Source organism: Drosophila obscura, unplaced genomic scaffold, assembly GCF_018151105.1.
Source record: "Drosophila obscura isolate BZ-5 IFL unplaced genomic scaffold, ASM1815110v1 contig_9, whole genome shotgun sequence".
NCBI lineage: Eukaryota > Metazoa > Arthropoda > Insecta > Diptera > Drosophilidae > Drosophila > Drosophila obscura.
Genome location: NW_024542883.1, coordinates 4,308,339 through 4,327,521, shown reverse-complemented (window position 1 = coordinate 4,327,521; position 19,183 = coordinate 4,308,339). Strand labels below are relative to the sequence as shown.

Below are 19,183 nucleotides of genomic sequence, written 5' to 3'. Positions count from 1 at the left end.
TCCAAGTAAATTCTGCAAATGAATGCATCGCACGCCAATAGGCTCTCTTCCCGTTCACGGATGCACTGGCTCAAAGTTTGGCTTTCAGTTGTATTTCCTCCTGCAACACTGTGCTTCATCTCAAGCCATAGCTTCTAAAAGTCACCCATGAATAATTGAGTGCTTTGCAGCTTTTCTGTGGCAATGTACGCCGGTTCCAGGGTATCAACAAGCCATTTTTAATAACCCCACTCAGTTGCAGTGAGCTTCATTAAACATAATATTAGTTTATTTTTCTTGCACTGATATGTTGAATAATAAGCCAATAAAAAAATCTTAAAAGCTTCACAATTCGTCGTGCTTTGTCAATAAAATCGATCGATTCGAGGCGTTGTAAAAAATCCTATACAGCAAGTTGAAGGGTATGTGCTACCATTTTATCGAACTTACTCTGCCTCTTCTTCTTCGTCATCAACAGCGTCGCAACTATTTAGCAGTTCCACTGCCTTGACCATGTTTCGACCATTATCCGTCGTGATGGTATAAATTTCAGTGCAGAGGTTTTTGGATGTGTGAGATTTTTTCATCTATATCAGGCCCTTACACATATTTCACCGTGATCGATGAATTGGACATTTACTCCAAGTATTCCGCGTGTCCATTTTTAGGCAGAGGATTCTGTTTTTAAAGCTTTTTATCATTGCGCATTTAATTTTGTTGTATTTTTCCTCGACTAAGCTCATAACAATTCTCTACGTTACAGTGGTCATATCCAAGCCACTATTTTTATAGCTAACTAACGTAAAGTATATCAACAAACACAAACACGCCATCTCCAGGATCGGAATCAATTACGCCAAGGACAACGATTTTACGGAAAACTTCATGATGCGAGTAACTAAATTACCCAAAAGGATACGGACAGTGGTAAGGTTTAAAACTTCGAATAAATCAAAGCAGTCGTTTATTATAGTACCGCTCTCAAAAGCAAACGACTTTTCATTTAACTTATTAAAGGGCACTTTGAATTTGAACTCATATTGAATCAACCGCTCCCGTGGTGATGGGAATCTTTCGATATAAATTTGAACAGTGCTACAAAAATTCGCTAGGTGGCTCGTATGGATTTATGTATTGGAGCCACTGAACGACAGATGGTGCTGGCAGTAAATGGGGAAAAATCACATAGTGCTACTCAATTTTCTAGTTCGCTTCTTCAGCACTAGATGGCGTTTTCCAATATTTAAGCTGGCTAGAAAACTTAATTTAATCTTTTCTCCTGATGTGGCAGCTCCTTTTGGTAAAGTATTTAATGGCTATAAGCTCTTGTCAGATATAACGATAAAGTAATTTAAAATATGTTATGTGTTATGTTAATAATAAATGTTAAAGATTGCGCGAGAATATCACGGGTGAAGAGCATGAGAAATGGTCCATCCAACATGCGATGCCTTATCAAGTCCTTAAAGGAAAGGACTTCCGATTCCTCTAGGATGTACTCCATTGAAGGGCTGTTGCGGTCCGGAATCCATGCAGGAGCTATACTGTTAACAGTATACTGTCAATAAACTTAAAAGTATCTTTGCCAAATAAATTTAATAAGGATGAGGTCGACGGAAATATGTGACGTATACTCGTATATACGAATATATATACGTATATACTCGTATATACTCAATATACGACGACAAAAATTTCATGAAAATCAGACCAGCCGTTTGCGAGGAGCTCAGTCACAAACAACGTGACACGAGATTTTTACATATATATAATAATACCTATTGCTGCTTTGCAGCTCTCCATGTGTGATGCACCAAATTCTATTTCACACACAATGATCTCGTGATGGATATGTGGCCTTGTCTCCGGGAACTCGTTTTCTTAGTGAAGATCCGATCATTTTAAAGACTTTGGCTACCCTTCATGTGAGTAGTGTGTATCCGTAGATTCGGATGGTATGGTATGAATGAATGGTATCCGCGGGTCTAAAACAGCGTCTAATATATAGGTAATCCCTCGCCACTATATATGTATGTACATATAGGAATGTCTTCGTGGACATTCGTGGAGACGGCAGTCAGCGTCCATGGCACTCCTCCAAGCTAGACAATTATTTGTTTTCACAATGGAAAAATGGTGGTATGGTATCAATGGCATCGGTGGTTTTCGTACTTGTTCGGTTCACGTACCAAACTTTCCGTGTTTCATGTGCGCTTGAATAATATTGGTTGAAATTCACAAACAAACGAGAAGGAACGTGCGAGTCGCTTCTGGGGACGCGACTCTACTTATACCGTACTCAGTCAGCATATACATTTTTGAGCTTATGATTTTTTACAATTAAAAAAAAAATTTAACATTTTACAATTTTTTCCGTACATCTGTTATCTACATCTATATCTAAAATGTATAGTCAACATCTAACATGAAGATTCTAAATGTATCATTTAGATTCTACATCTCCTCCGCTAGAGGGCGCTCGCGTACATAACGAGGCAGAGTGTGCGAGCGAGAGAGAGAATGAGTCTCTTGCTGGAGGAGGCGGGAAAGCAACTTAAAATTAATTGTCTTCATTCTGGCTATAATTATGATCCGATCTGATTCAGCTTCGGAAATCTGCTAGATATGGTTTTTCTCTCCGATACGTATCTTTAAAGTTGTGCCTGCCACAGATTTTCGTCCTTTGTGGGGGTGGAAGGGCGCGGGGCGAAATTTTCAAATACACTTGTAGCAGTGTTATATCACATGAGTTTGTAAAACAAATTTGGTTGCCCTAACTCTTATAGTCTCTGAGATCCAGGCGACAAACAAGACGGACAGACAGATGTTGATCAAGAATATATATACTTTATGGGGTCGGAAACGTTTCCTTCTCTGCGTTACACACATCCACTTTTACCAAAAATCTAATATACCCCTTAACTCTTTTTTGAGTACGGGTATACAAACGAGATAAAGGAACAAAATATTCGGATAAAAGTGCGTAAAGCGGCAGTTGTAGTAAAATTCATGAGCCGCGGCAAAGTGCGTTGACTTGACACGGCCTCGCAAGGAGACACTTTTCAGTCTCGTCTAGTGCGGCTAGTGCTAGTGCTGGGATCATGATCATCTACATTTCGAGTGGTTGTTTGTTGTTCACCAAAGTTTGTGTCTTTGCTTCTTTTTTGCGGAAGAATTTCAACTATTTGTAAATTAATTGAGAATGGATGCTGCGCGAGGCTATTGACTCGATTCAAGGATTTTCTAGGTAAATTTTAAAAACAAAACATTGAACTTTATTTTGTTCGCAGTTTCGGTTTTCGTTTTCTTTTTGGCTTCGGTTTCGATTTCATTTTCAGCTGTGCTTACATTATGCGCCCCCTCGGACTGAGCAGCACAACATGAAGGGGTGTAATCAACGAAACTTTTCAGTTGCTAATTAAGTTGGAAACTCTCTGGCGGATGATGAATCTCTCGGCTCGTCGCGGCTTCCGTCGCTTATTATGTGGCTAGAGGGACAGCGGGGAAGAGGCGGCCAGCATATGCAAAATGCCAACACGTTCCCCGAGATCTTTGGAGTGATCACTGCATCGATATGCAAATGATTGCCAAATTGTCGTCTCGAAGATGCCAGAAATTGTTTTTGGTTTCGGTTTCGTTTCTGGGGCTGCTACTGCTGTTGGTATTGCTACTGGTAGGGCCACGGCTGGGCCCTTTGAGCTGGGCCCAGAAAGCGGGTCACGCTGAGCTTCCATTCAGCGATTGCCAATCGATGCTGGCGGCACCCTAAAGCCAAAGCTTGTGCTTAGAAAAGGGAAATTTTAATACCCTTTCCGAATACGTACATATGTAGATTTGTATATTATTGTTTAATGTGTATGCCCATTTCATTTAAGCTCTTTTCTGAAAATATAAATATAAAACAAAGCTTTAATATTTATTGGAAATACACGAAATACATAAATAAATATTATGGGTGACATTAATTTACGCTGAGCAATTATCTCCTTTGAATCCAAGTTCGCATTTCTAGAGTTACGTTACATCTTGGAAATTGAAGTGTACCCTACAAAAAGTTTCCAAAAAATGTAACCAATTTCTGTCAAAGGTTCTGAGTGCTTATCGCGCAGATCGGACGGTGGTGCAAAGCGCTGCTTATTCATTTGAATGCCACAAACCGTGTTGCTGCCTGTAACCGACAGTGTTGTTGGTGTTGTTTCTGCGGCTTGCACTTTGGCTGACACTTTATCGAGAGTTCAAGTACATTTGGAGTTGAGTCGTTTTCAGGCCTGACAAATATTTGGTAATTGTGCAATCAAATTGGTCGATGCCTCCCGGAACCCCTTTACCTGGAGACTCATCAGCCACAAAAGACATCGCACAGTGTTCGTTGGCTCGTTCCTGTTTTACATAATTACGACTTTGGTAGGTTAATAAATAAGAAAAGTGCACCACTCCGCCTCGTGGGCCCAGCCCCGCTCGGGGTGTCTGTTGCAGACGAGGGCGTTGCTCTAACAAGCATGAACGAGGAAAACGGCCGGAGGCTCTATCTTCAAGATACTCTTCCAGATTCATCGTTCCTATGCGACGTACCACTGTGACCCGATATTGATCCTATTTTATTCAGTAAGTACATATGTTTGTACCTGCAGTTGGGCTATTATTTTCACCCACTGTGATCAAATGTGCTTCAGAACTGACAGGCCTCCCAGAAATGTCATCATGCTCTCTAAAAGGGTATCAAAGCGCGTCGTTGCCTCTAGCTCCATTTTCATTTTTACATACACACATATGTATGTACCTACTATATGTGTGCGTGAGTGGGTGTTACAGTTACCTTTGGTGTTGTTATTGTTTTTGCTGTTGCTGCCGATGAATCACGCGTGATATATCGCAGTTGTAGTTTGCGAACTACTCGTATTGTAATGGTCTGCCGGTCCTCCGCAGCCACCCATTGCCAGTGGACTTTGAGCCCCGCCAACGGGTTGACATTTTCATTATGGAACCTTTTCTACGTCTCCCTCCTGGGGCTGTGGCCATGCCATGTCTTTTCTCGCTCTTTCTCGCGCCCCACTGCCACCGGCGACGACAAGTACACTTAGGTGGGGCTGGGCGGGAGGGCGTGGCCAGCTTTGGCACTCACTGAAGCGATTTTCAATGCGTTGACAGTTCAGGTTGTCAATCGTTTTGTGTCTTCTAGTGTAGGTGTTACAACGGGTGACTTGCTGGTCGGCGGGGCCGTGGCCTGTGATTAAGCCGTGAAATGTCATTGAAGGCATTTCAATTGTCAAGAACCCAGGGATTAGCATAGACAGAACGAATTGTGCATGAAAATGGAATCGTTAAACGTTAAATTGAAAAAGTTGAATAAAGTACACAAAATAAACATGGAACAGCAAAAAGCTTAGTTCGTGTTATTTTTGTAGTTATATTAAAACAGAGATGCAAGGACAGGTGCTTAAGCAAATAATTAATGGGACGGTTAAAGAATGTTAGATCCATTTTTTATTCGTGCAAATCTATTTACTTTGTTGAGCAAAATTCATATAAAATAAAAGATCACTGGCCAGTTCAGTATATTAGCATATATGTATGTATGTCACATAAATTGATCGATTTTACACCGATATTATTATACCCGACGGGGGGGCCGACTTGACAGCCACGGGCGCGGCGCGCGGGGGGGGGGGGGGCCCCCGGGCGGGGCGGCGATAAACGCAGTATCGTAGAGAATAACCATATCTACCAGATTGCCGAATCTGAATCAGATCGGATCATAATTATAGCCAGAATGAAGAAATTCATTTTCAGTTGCTTCCCCTTCCCCCTCCGGCAAACGACAACACAACTCATTTTCCTTCTCGCTCGCACACTCTGCCGCGTTCAGTGCGCGAGCAACCCCTAGCGGAGGAGATGTAGAATATGAATGGTACATCTATAATCTACATGTTAGATGTAAAATATACATTGTAGATGTAGATGTAGATAACAGATGTAGCAAAAAAATGTAAAATGTAAAATTTTTTTTTCTAAAATTCTAAAAAATCATAAGCTCAAAAATGTAATACTGACTGAGTACGGGTATAAGTAGAGTCGCGTCCCCAGAAGCGACTCACACGTTCCTTCTCGTTTTAATTTGGTTCTTTAATGATTTCAGCACCTTCATAACAATAACGTCATTATTTGATAACTTATCCACATCCAATAACAACCTGAGCCTAATCTCTAAAATTGCATTATTCCCCCCAAAGCAATCACATAACAGAAACTACATATAGCCACAACATCAACAGCACAGCACCTTCGGAAATAGCACACAAAATGTCCAACATCAAATTTCAATTATCGGAATGGCATGGCAGAAGGAAGCCAGCCGAGAGCAAAAGGCGAGGCGACCCCAAGAGCAGTAGAGCACCAAATGCCATAGCAAAACATGAACAAGTGTCTGGAATCGGGGAGAAAGAAGCAGCAGCAAAAATGAAAATTCAGTCAGGGAAACAATCGCAACAGCTACGTACAGAGCAGGCAGGCAGCAGCTGGCTGTCTCTGGAGGCAAACTCTGTTAAACGGCCACGAAAAGTGATTTTCACATGGGCAATTAATGTTTCAATAAACGATATTCTAGCAACAACAAATTTGTAGCACCAGCAACTGGACTGCTGATGCTGATGCTGCTGCTGCTGCCGCCGTTTCATGTTGCATGCAGCACTCCGGCTGACTCGCCACCGCCCGCCACTAGCCAGGAGTGGAAAATGTTATTGAAATTGGCTTTTTATGTTTATGAAAACGGCCGCTGAACTGCTCCCTGCTCTCTGGATGGGGAGTGTTTGCATTTGGCTCGAATTCCCATCGCCATTCATACACCCACACTCTTATTCCTGATCCCGATCCCGATCCCAATCCCAATCCAATTTCCATTCCGATTTCGACTCTCGTTAATTACTGCCATTTTCAATCGTATTTATGCTCACGCCTCGCTCACGTTTTGGCCATCAACGAACTCCAACACTCCTACAGGGAGCATCTTGGGCGCGTGCAGTGCGTGAAAATGTTGGCTAATTGCCCGTTTTATAGCCAATTTTGCTAAATTTGTGGGCGAGGATGCATGTATCGGGTCTGCGCGGATAAACAAACACAAATTATGTTATTGTTCCTGAAAAATCTTGTTGCCAAGATCCCCGTTCCCCTCCACCCAAAAGGGGGTAAAGCTAAATGTTTGATTTCTAGCGAATTGCGAATGGGTTTCCCGTATCAAATAAATCCAGTCTAAATGGATGGAAGAGAGTCTTATGCCGTTCCGACGCAATTGGAGGGGGGCAAACAAATAATATTAATATTATAGAAACATAAAATGACACCTAGAACATGGTTTAAAGAATAAGTTTCAAATGAGAGCTTTGAAGAGTAATTTATCCTTACCTGTCGTACTTGTATTCATTAATATTACCATAAATTTAAACACGAATACCTTTTCCGTATTACTCCAGAATAAACAATGTTACCACCATACGACAAAAAAAACTCTAAGTTCGGAGAGGCATTTCTTCGTCTTTGTTTTCGCATTTGGAATCAACTTCCGCATCACATGATAAAGATAAGCTTGCCATAAGTCAATACGAAGTTTGAAACACTTAAAATAAAATAATATATAAAAGATGCAATATAGAACATTAATAGTAATAAGAACGAAAATATCCTATGTAGCCATTAAATAAATATTTGAGAACATACGCCCTAAAAAGAATATCATACGGATACAATACACGTATAAAAGACAATTGTAAATAAATTTAAAAAAATACTTTACTAATACTAAGCAGGACCTCTTCCTTGGCAGTGCCCTTGTCCAAGAGTATTAAAATAACACTTTTGATATAAATCTTATACAGATAATTTACAGATTGAATGGCCTATTATTGGCCCAAAGAGTGCGTAATATGAAATGAAGTTTAGGGATTAAAGAGTTGAACAAGTTGTCTAGATGGTTTTACAATACTCATTGTGAGAACTTCATATGGAAATCCGACAAGCCGCCGACACATTGTGACCATGGGAAGCACACATTCCTGCTGCAACCCAAATTCCCCAAAAATTTCCATGCACCAGCAGCAGCAGCACCAGCAGCAGCAGCAGCAGCAGCATTATTCGTCTCGGAGAATCACAATTAAGCTGTCTACCCTTCTGAGGCAACCTGTGGTGGTGGCAGCCACTACCAAGGCTGCCGAAAAAGCTTAACTATCTATAACTATTTATATGGTCTAGCTGTTGGCCCCCTGCCGGGCCTGGGCAACATTCCAGCAGTTTGCCACATGCAAATCTTCCGAATGCAGCCAGTCGTCGTCCCTTGGCGGCTGTTGTGCCTCTTGTGCCTCTTGTGTTGTGGCTTTTGGGCCACAGACACAAACCAGCACTTAGGCCGGCTTTGATTTGAAGTTCGTGTCCCTATGCGAACCCTCTGCACCGACTGAATGGCTGACTGACTAACTGACTGGCTAACACCTTGGATTGTGAATCGGGCCCAGAGTCCCAGTCCCAATCCACGTCCCGGTCCCGGTCCCGGTGCCGGTCTGATCTCTGCTTGAGTGAGTGATTACAGTTGTGTTTGGGTGGAAGTCGGTCGGTCGGATGGATGGTCGCTCCAACAGGTTACCCATGGGAAATCTTACGAGAGTTGTGGAGAGGAGACCAATTACCTGGCCCCAGCTTCGGGTACGGGTTTTGCTGCTGATTTTGATTTTGAAATTTGAACTTGAGGCTAAAGGTAAAAATTGTTTGTCGAGTAATTGCCGCATAACGAGCTGGAGTCGAAGGCAGCTTGGATCTGGAGGTTTTTGCAAATGTCGAGAGACTAGCCTTCAGGGCAAAAGAGTTGGGTTGGCGTTGCACTTTGCTCTGGCTCTGGCTCTGCCTCTGCCTCTGACTATGGCTGCGGAGGTTGCTGATTCGTTTCTGTTGCAACTGTTGCTGCCGCTGCCGCTGCTGCTGCCCACAACATTACGTTGGGTGCGTTAGAATGGACCAAGTGGGGCACCGACTCAGACCTGACTCAGTCTGAGTTGCAGTCCCAGTCCCAGTTCAGTCTCCAGTCTCCAGTCTCCGCTTAGGTGCAAATAACAACCAACGCCCCAACTGAAGTCGTGCAAATACCACAAGCAGCACACAGCAAAGCCTCATGATATCCAGCGTCAGGTGCATTTCCATCAGCGATAATGCTATGTTGCTGTTGTTGCATCGATTGCGGAAAACTTGCAACAGGCTGCTGCTGCTGCTGCTGCCACTGACGCTGCTGTAGCGAGCTATCAAAGTTGCCAGATCAAAAGACCCAACAATTGTCTGAAATTTTCGTTTTCGACTTCGACTGTGTGAGGCATATTATTTGCACTTTATTATCACGTTAGCCAAATGAGCGAAACGTGCAGATCACTGCAGAGACGAGACGTTGTTGGAGGGAGCAGGGGGGAATCAGCACCCCCCAGTGGCTCCCCCACCTTTGACCTTTTGTGGCCAGCTGGCGATTGATAAGACAGGGCTACCTTAATCCCCCCAAAAATTCTTCCAATTCGGTCTCGCAGGCAGAGCGGTGTGGATGTGGATGTGAAGGAGTTGTTCAGTGGGAGTGGGACGAGGAGAAGCGAGGCGAGGCCAGAATACAAGTTAACGAAACATTTGCCAACTGGAAAACGAAATCTGGTTATCATGTTAAATCTCTGCGAGGCATTTCCCATTAGTCTCAGCCAAATTCGAATTTCGAATTTCGATTTTCATTTTCATAGCAGCGCTGCGGCGTTCAGGCATGCCATATGCCATTCATACAATTTTTAGATTAAAATCGTTCATTTTAACATATAAATTATCACTATCTGGGTTAGTTGGGTCATGTGGGGGTAGCTAATGGGCTTCCCCCCAAGGAATAGGTTAGTTGACTCAATCAATAAAAGCTGTTCCCACTCTTGGGGTTGGGTTTTCTGCCCACTTCTCAGATGTTGCTCACACATGCACACATTCTCTCACGCATGGAGATTCTCGCCATAGCAACCGGCTCCATCAATCATTATATTTGTCCCTGAAATCAAACGCAAAAAGCATCCTGTTGAACAGGCCAACAGAAACGAGAGGAAAGTGTTCCACTTCCGGTCCGACATTCCATTGCCTGGCAACAAATATTTTGACACAGAGAACATCGGAGAGCACGGGAAAGGGACTGCGAATGAGAGTCAAATGCATGAAACAAGGTCATGGCAAACCGAAATGAGAACAGTCGACAGAGGAGTCCTTGAGCCACAAGCGAATCAAGGACACGGCTCACATACTCGCGATTGTAGCATGGCAACAGGGGATGACACACAGAGAAAGAGAGAGCCACGGACGGCGAGAGAGACTGAGAGGTAGAGAGAGCGCGCAGCTGCTGGCTCTGAGCGTGGCCTGCTGCGTGGTGCTGCGTGGTGCTGCTGCTGCTGCTTGCCTGGTAGACGAAGGCGCCAAAATTCAACATTTTCACTTGTGTGCGTGTCTCGCTCGGGGCTCGGCAGGAGGTGGTCGACTGTGGAACGGGAGGGGGCGGGGGCAGCGTGGCAGAGGCAGGTGAGTGGTGGATTTGGAGTTGTTGCTCACTTGAGCAGCATCCCACCCGACACCCCACACCCCACACCCCACAGCCAAGGGAGAGTGGCACAGACAGGCACTCCCCATCCCAGGCGGAACTACTTTTCGAGCAGTGGCGGATAATCCCATTTGCAGCAGTCGCGACTCGGGTTTTTTTTGCCTCTCGCCTCAAACAAATGTTAGGGATTTAAATTTTATATATTTTTTATACACCGAGAGAGAGAGAAGATTGGCTCAAGTGCACGACATAGCGTAGATTTTACTTCTCAAATGTAATGGGCTCGCAGAACCGGCCAGCCTACCGAGAGCTTCCGTCCAACACTCAATACCACCCTCCCACCCAGCAGCCCTCGCCACCCACGCCACGCCACGCCACGCCTCTCCTCTCGCTCTCACTATCACTCTCTGTTCGGGTGGTGGGTGGTGGGTGGTGGTGGGGCTGCTAGTCAGGGCCGCGCCTCTGTCGTCGCACACAAGCTCAGAGCACATCACATTATCACAGCGACACGCATTTTAGGCGAACAGGCAACCAAAGCAGCCAGCAGCATCACGCATACTAAACTAGGAGATGTGATTCTACTGATGCGGCATGCAGCATTCCTCCCACCCCCACCCCCACCCCCACTCCCACACTCCCTCTAGACAAGTCCCCAAAAAATACGGGTAAACATTTTCTACTCACGCGCGCAGAAATATCTACTCTCCGCCACACACACACACTGTGCGGCAGGCTCACGCACACATGGGGAGACAGAACCGGGAGACTGACTTGCGGATGGTGTAGAAACTGGAACAGAAGCGCAGAGTTCCGGAGGAGGCGTACACGTGAATTCCCGATTTTCGACATTTGCCAATGTGGGGCTTCGTGTCGAAAAGGGGATACCGCGCAACTAAGTTCTGCACTGAGTTCTCATGTCTCACGGACATTGGAATACAGAATATGTACAGCCTGGCAATTATGCAAAAATTTAAAGTTCTGTAAGCAATACCCGTACTTAGATAATACAAATTAAATACTAAACACATACAGCCTTTTCGTAATTCATAAACTTAAGCCTCTAAGCTGAAATGACTTTCCTACTGCTTGGGTACACGCTTACCCATCAATATCTCCATCACAGGGCAGCAGCTGCGAACCAAAACATTCTTTTGTCATAATTCCTGCTATGTGGGTGGATGGTTGACTCTTCCTCAGAGAGAAAAAGAGAGAGACACTGAGAGTGAGAAAGAGAGGCGTAAAGCTTCGGCTCCTCTCATCCACTATCATCTAACGGGCACCCAGCCTCCACTGCCACGCGATGGGCTCGCTCCTATCAAGTTTCCTAATCAAATAGCAGTATGAATTCCCGACTCCTCTTCCCTGACCCCACCACGTGACGCGCTGTCGCTGGCTGGAATCGATTTTCACACGCCTCTTGGGAAATGATAAGAATGCCAAAAGTTCCAGGCACGCATAAGCCGCGTGTAGCTGGATGCTGATTCCGCCATATCCTTGCTATCCCGGCATCCAGTGTTGGGGCAGGCCATGGCAGGCTCCGCTCCTGTTCGTTGTGTAGGCTACCGAGCTGAATCGATCGATGGAAATTTCTTTACACCCGTTTTTGATAAGAGTGCGTGGGAGTGGTATGTATGTCAGCAAGGAACGTTCTATGCTATGAGTATGGCATTCAGCAATTGGGGTTGGGGTGCCTCCCACTTGAGCATCAGATAAATGCTTCAAGATTGTGGATTGCCCAATAACTTGTTCTATGACTTATATTTGTACTTTTCTTTTGCACTTGGAAAGGAATAGGGAAGAAATATAACTTATGTATTTACCACAAACTAAAACTGAATTCGTAAGCAGAGAACGACTGGCTGGGCTGCCCCTTGAATCTTGATTGAAGGAGGCCATTCATCTTGTGCACTGCACTTTCTAAGCCAATCTGCGGCCCAGGCTATGAACCTGATATCCCTACTTATGACGCTAAATCCGTTACAAACTCGTGAATCGTCTGGCTTGGAAAACAGAAAACGCAAAGCAGGAAAACCCGACTCCAGTTCGGACAGAGTTCGTGACACGGCATCAACAGTTTGTCATTAAATATTTCGACAATAATTTGCTTTGTGCTCGCATTTATATATATATATATATGTATATATATTTATACCTACATATGTATGTATGTATGTACATCTTTTGATTCGCATTTCTTTCTTTCCGCTGACTTCCCGAATTGTAACTGTAGACGCTACTGGCCCGGACGGTCGGGACGGTAGGGACGGGTCTTGAGATTGTTATGGCATTTACATAAAAGATAAGTGGGTCTCCCCCGTCCGCGGCTTTGCGAAGCACACTGCACAATTATTATTGGACCTATGCGGGGACCTGTCCATTGTGTCTGGAAAAACTCTGGCCACGATCTTCCCCCCTTTTGTTATTGTAAATACGAGTATACTCACTCGTTCGTCGCTCTGCCTTTGTTCTGCTCTGCTCTGCTCTGCTCTGCTCTACTCTGATCTGCTTTTGAGGCTGCACTCGTCGACTTCCTAAAGGCATTAAAGGTATCAGGCAGAAATCAACTTTTGCTACTTGTCGCTGGCTCTCGATTGTTATGCAAATCGGGTTGCTCAGGTTGCGTATACGACGTGTGGTTCCATAAGGCGAGCGATTAGAAGCCGTCATGTGTGAACTCTAGCAGAACCTCGTGGTGCCTGGGCCCCTGCCTAGACAATAAGCCCTGGCAACGTGGCAGCCCTGACCCGCTTAGTTAGCGTTATCGGCATCAAGATGTGGTGTGGTGTGGTGGGGGAGGGAGGGTGGGTAGAAAGGGGAGGTGGGGAAACGTAGGTCGCTCCTTCGCTCGTCGTTCGCGAATAAAACAAATTAAAGTCAACAATTGACGGCAGTTAGGACCTGGAGCTACTCGCCTTGAAAGCTAAAGCCCCGGCCACAATGTACGAACGAGCTCTGCAGCTCTAAGTCTAGGTCTGATACAGCTCGCCTGACTCCCCGACTCTTATCAGCGGCCTCATCGATGGCGCGACCATTTGGCAATAATATTTTGTAGCCGCATTCATACTAACTGCAGTTGTGTGCCTCCAGTTGCACTTTTCTAGTGGCAGCCGCTGCCTTGCCTTGCCGGTGCCAGACTCGGGCACAGCTGGGATTTGGATTTGCATTTGCATTTTGCGTTGCCCGCCTCCCTGCCTGACAGTGAATAATTTGCCATTTGACTTCGATTTTGCGTTCCGTTTGCCTAATGACTGCGAAAAGCGCAACGCTGAGGCGCAAACCAAAGGGAGCCACAGCGAGCCCTTGGCGGCAGCAGAAGTGTAAGCGAAGCCTGCAGCCGCGGGGGCCACAGCAATCACATAATGAGGGAATAGTTTCGAGTCCAATAACCAAAGGCGAAACTGATCTTGATAAATTTACAGAGTTTCAAATTGTGTTGCTTTCTTGCGTTCAGAGCTTGATGCTTCCCAGCCTAAGTGCCATTCAAGGATAGTGCATAAGAAGAGGGTTCAGTCGTAGTACACCCATTCAAGAGCATAAGGCACATTGCACATTGAACCGATTGGGCCATACTCCACTTTCGATCGGAGGCTTCAATCATAACCTACCGCATCCATTTCCCCCTTCGCTTACAGACTCCCTTCGACAGCTCTTCTGGCGTTCCAAGAAATTGTTTGACAATGCAGACAATTACGCATACACATTTTATCACCTGAGACCCCCAAGCAGACGGATTTCAAAGAAATTCCATTTGCATTCGATCTGCCGCGAGTCCCGTGGAGATTCCCGTATCCCGAATTAATGAGTTCAACGGAATCCCCATCGATATTTGTGGGCTAAGGTCAATAAGGTGGATAGGTACTCCCGCTGGAGTCCCCAATGGATGCAGTTTCCCTTCGGAGAAGCGAAAGAGAACGCACTTTCTGCCCCTGCTTTGGCGATGATTTCATCGATTTCATCACCCAAAAACATGCAAATGCCAGCATCTAGAGAGATCGCATGCATACTGAGCAGCAGTTAAAAATTGAAAGCGATTATCGATGCGGTTCAAATATTTATCAATATGTAAATGGAGCCGAGCCACCGATCAGGCGATACGGAAAGAGTCATTGCGCCGCAAACTATTGCAATACACATTTTTGATGGAAGAGGAGGCTCCTCCGCGGCTTCTACTTCTACTTCGGCTTCGGCGTAACCCTTTCTGGCTTTCGGCAGGGTGCAATGCACCAAACGCTATTTCAGGGACAGTGTCCAGCCCCAGCCCCAGCCCCAGCCTCAGCATGATTCCGAGCCGGAGCCCGAGCCCGAGCCCGAGCAGGGAACGTGTGCTTTTGGGAGCAGGAGTGGGAGGAGGAGGAGGAGGCACAGTCGACGAGCTGCGAGAACACCTTGAACCTAAACTGACCGATGTGGGGGCTGGGGACTGGGGACTGGGGACTAATTTATGCACTAAGCACCTTATTAGATATTCTAAAATTAAGTCGAGCGATCAATGCATTCGTCTGCCTGCAGACTTGCCCCAGTCCTCAAAATTTCTGCCCGCGATCGATCGCCTCAGGTCTGTTCTGACACACAAAATGTGTGTCATATATGCATGAGATTTTTGGCGCCTGTTTTCTGGCATACGATTTCCAACAAATCTAGCACCGAAATGCAAACAAATGAATTCCCCTTCCTCTCCAATGCGCCTCGAAAGGTGCCAGCAAGTCGGCGAAATTCCTTTAATGCGCCTCGACTCTGGTTCAACGTTTGACATTGATATTGACATGTGCCAAGGCTTGCTACGGCTGGGACTACTATCGATCCATCAGTTCGATCTCCATCTCCAGCGAATGGCTCGCGCTTAGAGCCATGCGGGCGCAGCATGCGAAACCAGCGATTCCCAGGTTTTCTTCTCCTTTCCTTTCCTTTCCAGCATCCTCTGTCTGGTATGTGCATATTGCTTGCACTGAGGTGTTTTGTTGGCCAACGACAAACATGTGTTGGGCATGTGTGGCAGTCCTCCTGCTACTATCGAGCCTCAGTCGGGACGTAGGTGTGACGGTCAAGGAACTGACCAGAGAACTGATAACAGACAGATAGGAGATAGGAGACAGGAGACAGGAGACTGGGGGTTGGTTGCTCCATTAAGTCCAGCATTCACTGAAGTATTTTCATGCTAATAATCTAATATTTTGGCATTCAATTCAGCATGCTGCCATGTCGATATTTTACAACCAATAATAATGATGTTGCATTTGCCTTCATGTCTACCCACGAAAATTATATTATTTCCAATTGTTATTCTGGGAAAATCATTCCCAAACTGAGAATATGTTCGCAGATCTTCACGTCTTTTCCAAGGGTAGTCTTTGGGCTCACCTCCGCCATACCTCCGACTCCGCTAGGCTCTCCTCGCCAGTTGGCTAGTTGGCCCATGCCAAGTGTGAATTTTCCCACCAGAGATAGAAGCGCCCTTCCTTACCTTCACGGCAAGGTATTATTCGAATTCGTATTCGTATTCACACATGATGGAACTCTGGCGGGGAATGGAAAAACAAGCAGGGCGATGCATGGCATGGCGCACGGGAGGGCAGAGCCAAACACATGTGTGACCAAGTCGCTTCCAGAGCACGTACTACTCGAAGGTGCGAGTCCTTGGATTGCCATTCCCATTCCTATTCCCATTCCCATTCCCATTCTCTTCCATGTTGTGCCACATGATAATGTTTTGTGCTTTTCCCGTAGCGCCAGGCGTGTCAAAGTCTGAAAAGGAATTTCTCAAGGCAAGAATCTCATCTCGCACATTACGACGGAGACGGAGACGGCGCTCGAAAAAACACACGAGCCAACGTTACATATGTTCCCGGGCGGGCGTGTCCGAGCCGGCAAAGGAATTTCTCAAGGCGAATCCCACATCTCCCATGTGTTTTGGGAGTTTACTCTCTCGCCTTTGGTTTTTTGCCTCGCATGGGAAAAATCTGCCTCGCAGCGAGACATGTGAGAACTTTCCGACATGTGGCCACTGGCCACTGGCCAGTAGCGAAGCGTACTGATCATCATTAGCCCGCTCAACGCACACTGCGGTCATCTCGAGTGGACAGGTTGTAAAGAGGACACTCCTCCTACAGCTCTGGGCCAGACCTCACACTTGACTCTATGCGCCGGGGCAGGCGCAGGGGCAGGCGCAGCCTTCCGCACAGGTATATGCATGGCAGGTGGTGGGCATCAGCAAACAAGAGGCGAGGTGAGAACAGGTAAACATTTGCCAATATCTCCGCTCTGCGATACCATGCCCCGACGCGTGTCCGTGTCCGTGGCAGGTGCCTCGCCTGCTATGATTGTTGACGCTGCTCGGGTGTGAAGTGGTCGCCTTCCCTCCTACCTGTGTTTCCCCTCATAGCTAATGTAATCAAATCAGTTGGTGCGGGAGTCAATAATTAAGTTGACTTTACTTTTACTGACAAGAAAATAAACGATAATTTAGGTGGATATGTTGGCGCTGGTAGCGCCGAAAGTAAACTCATCCAGTCCGCTTTGGGCGTCCTGCGGGTTGGCGGGAGGCGTTGGATTGCGGAACTGGTCCGCCGAGATGCGCGTGAAGAGGATGCCAACGCCCTCGATGATTGTTAGGAGCAGGCCCCCGACGAGGGCGCTGCAGGCCATGGAGACCTTTCCATTGCGTCCGGCCAGAATGCCACCGGTGACGGCTCCGCTAATAATCGAGTTCCAGGGATCCTCCTTCTGGCGCAGGCGCACCAGTGTGCAGTCCACAATGCTGAAGATTCCGCCCCAGGCGGCAAAGTTGCCGGCTATCCCGGGCGAGCGGGACTTGATGGCTGCCATACCACCCATGACGCGTCGCCCCATGCCCTGGGGTGCGTTCCGGAAACCCTTGAGTCCCTGGAAGAGGCCACTACCAATGGAGCCCATGGCGAAGGCTCCGCCACAATCATCCACAATGCGATAGGGGCACGGCTCACGCGAGTACTCCTCCATCTAGGCAAATGAATTCAACTTGGAAAATGAGAACTGAAACTTGTGGAAATTTTCCTACTATACTCTGTCGACTCTGTGGTTCTGTGTGATCCAAAGTACTTGGATTCTCCGACTACTGACTACTGGGGGCTCTGACTACTACAAATGTATTGGGATACAGGTTCAAAATAAATCTGAGCGTCGCTGGAGAAACGAATCAAGTGTCTCAGGTTGCTGAGACAAAGAGAGAGAGAAAGAGAGCAAACAGAAAATAATTGTATAATATTGGAGCATACAATATTGGCACACATTGGCATACAGCAGCCACGTAGTCGCAGCTCTGCTTGGGGCGCAGCATCGGATCTTTTCTGTTCCAGTGACAATGGGAGGGAGGGGAGTCGGGGAGAACTCTGATAAGCATGGCACAAAAAGGTTAAATTAAATAGCACGAATGTCGGAGCGTACCGTAGTTAACCATAAAATTTACTGCCGCACGGGGCTGCGCAGCTGGACAACTTTTGGTGGTTGGGGCAGGCATTTCCAAAGACGCAGTTCGTACAATGGGAAATGGTGGGAAACGGAAACAATGAGACCGATTGTCGTCGTCCGATAGCAGAGTCCCCGGCAGAGACCGTTCCAGAAAGAGAAGCTTACGATTGCATGCATAATTATCACGCGAGCATACTATACTATACTATATAATCGAAGTTTTGATTCGGCTGGCGGTTGTGGCTGGCGCAACTGTGTTTGCTTCTCTACTGGGGCGGGCTGGGGCTGGGGCTGGGACTGTGGCTGGGACTGGGGCGAGTCTTCAGACCCGCCCTTTCCCGATGGCTATCGCCGTTCGCTTGTCACACAACAAGGTGTCAAACAGCATTGACAAATGAAAGTGAAACTCCAATTCGAACTCAAACAGAAACCGAAAATAGAATTGGAAATCGATGGAGTTACGGGGACAGGGACAGGGACACCTGGACACACACGTTGTAGCGATCGATGGCCGGTTAGGATAGCGCCACCACCTCCATCCTCCATTGTGTCTGTCAAGTTGACATGTAAATCGTTAGAACGTGTTGGATTGATTGTTCTCGCCTTGACGCGCTTCTTCGATTATCCTACTGTAAAGAGGCTGCTATCAGGGATCATTTGTCAGGAATTTCCGCCCGATAAAGTCGTGTATAATTTGTAATTGTTAATACGCTAGATATTAGATATACGCGCCCCATCTGGGCGAACTGGGCACATTGTTGCTGGAGGATTTCCTGTGAAATCTTCATTTTCCCCTGTTAATTGTTGTCGCTTATAAATGATTGAACTGCCGATCCCCATCGGCAGCCAGAGTTGTTAATGTGGGCACATTATGCTTGGGCATTCAAAGGATTGGCCATTTCTACGAAGGATCTGGATGGCCAGGGGTTTCCCACGAATTCGGGAGTTTCTGTCTGTCACTCGGGCAGTGACACCACTGACAGGGAAATATCAAGAGAGTACGAGAGAGTACATGTAATTATTGATATCGGGGCTCAATTGCGATTCAATGATAAGATGCCGGTGTTTGGACAGATGTTGTGATGCAACTTTCCATATCGTATCTATAAGAATGTGCATCTGCATCTGCATAAGCAATAACAATAAGACGGAACGGAACGGATCGGAACTCATTTGCCCAAC

At 46.2% G+C, this 19,183-nt stretch overlaps 1 protein-coding gene and 1 long non-coding RNA gene across 3 annotated transcripts; one reads left to right on the top strand and one right to left on the bottom strand.

Annotated features, from left to right (window-relative positions):
* The first annotated feature begins 996 nt into the window (after nt 1-996).
* Nucleotides 997-2,253, top strand: LOC111069262. The gene is made up of 3 exons (XR_002607272.2): nt 997-1,279; nt 1,372-1,904; nt 1,988-2,253. It is a non-coding gene; the product is annotated as an uncharacterized LOC111069262 (long non-coding RNA).
* Nucleotides 2,254-16,974: 14,721 nt separating this feature from the next.
* LOC111069256 (mitochondrial import inner membrane translocase subunit Tim17-B) lies at nt 16,975-17,695 on the bottom strand. 2 transcript variants are annotated; one of them, XM_022359234.2, is made up of 2 exons: nt 17,592-17,695; nt 16,975-17,533 (listed from the first exon to the last, which is right to left on the bottom strand). In XM_022359234.2, the coding sequence occupies exon 2, from the start codon at nt 17,531-17,533 to the stop codon at nt 17,018-17,020; it is 516 nt and encodes a 171-aa protein (XP_022214926.1). In that variant the 5' UTR covers nt 17,592-17,695; the 3' UTR covers nt 16,975-17,017. The 2 variants fall into 2 exon arrangements, with proteins under 2 accessions (XP_022214926.1, XP_022214927.1); XM_022359235.2 differs by having other exon boundaries at nt 17,597-17,691.
* Between the last annotated feature and the right edge of the window lie 1,488 nt (nt 17,696-19,183).

Coding starts and splice junctions, on each gene's coding strand:
- LOC111069256 (XM_022359234.2), bottom strand. CDS start 17,533: ATGGAGGAGTACTCGCGTGAGCCGTGCCCCTATCGCATTGTGGATGAT.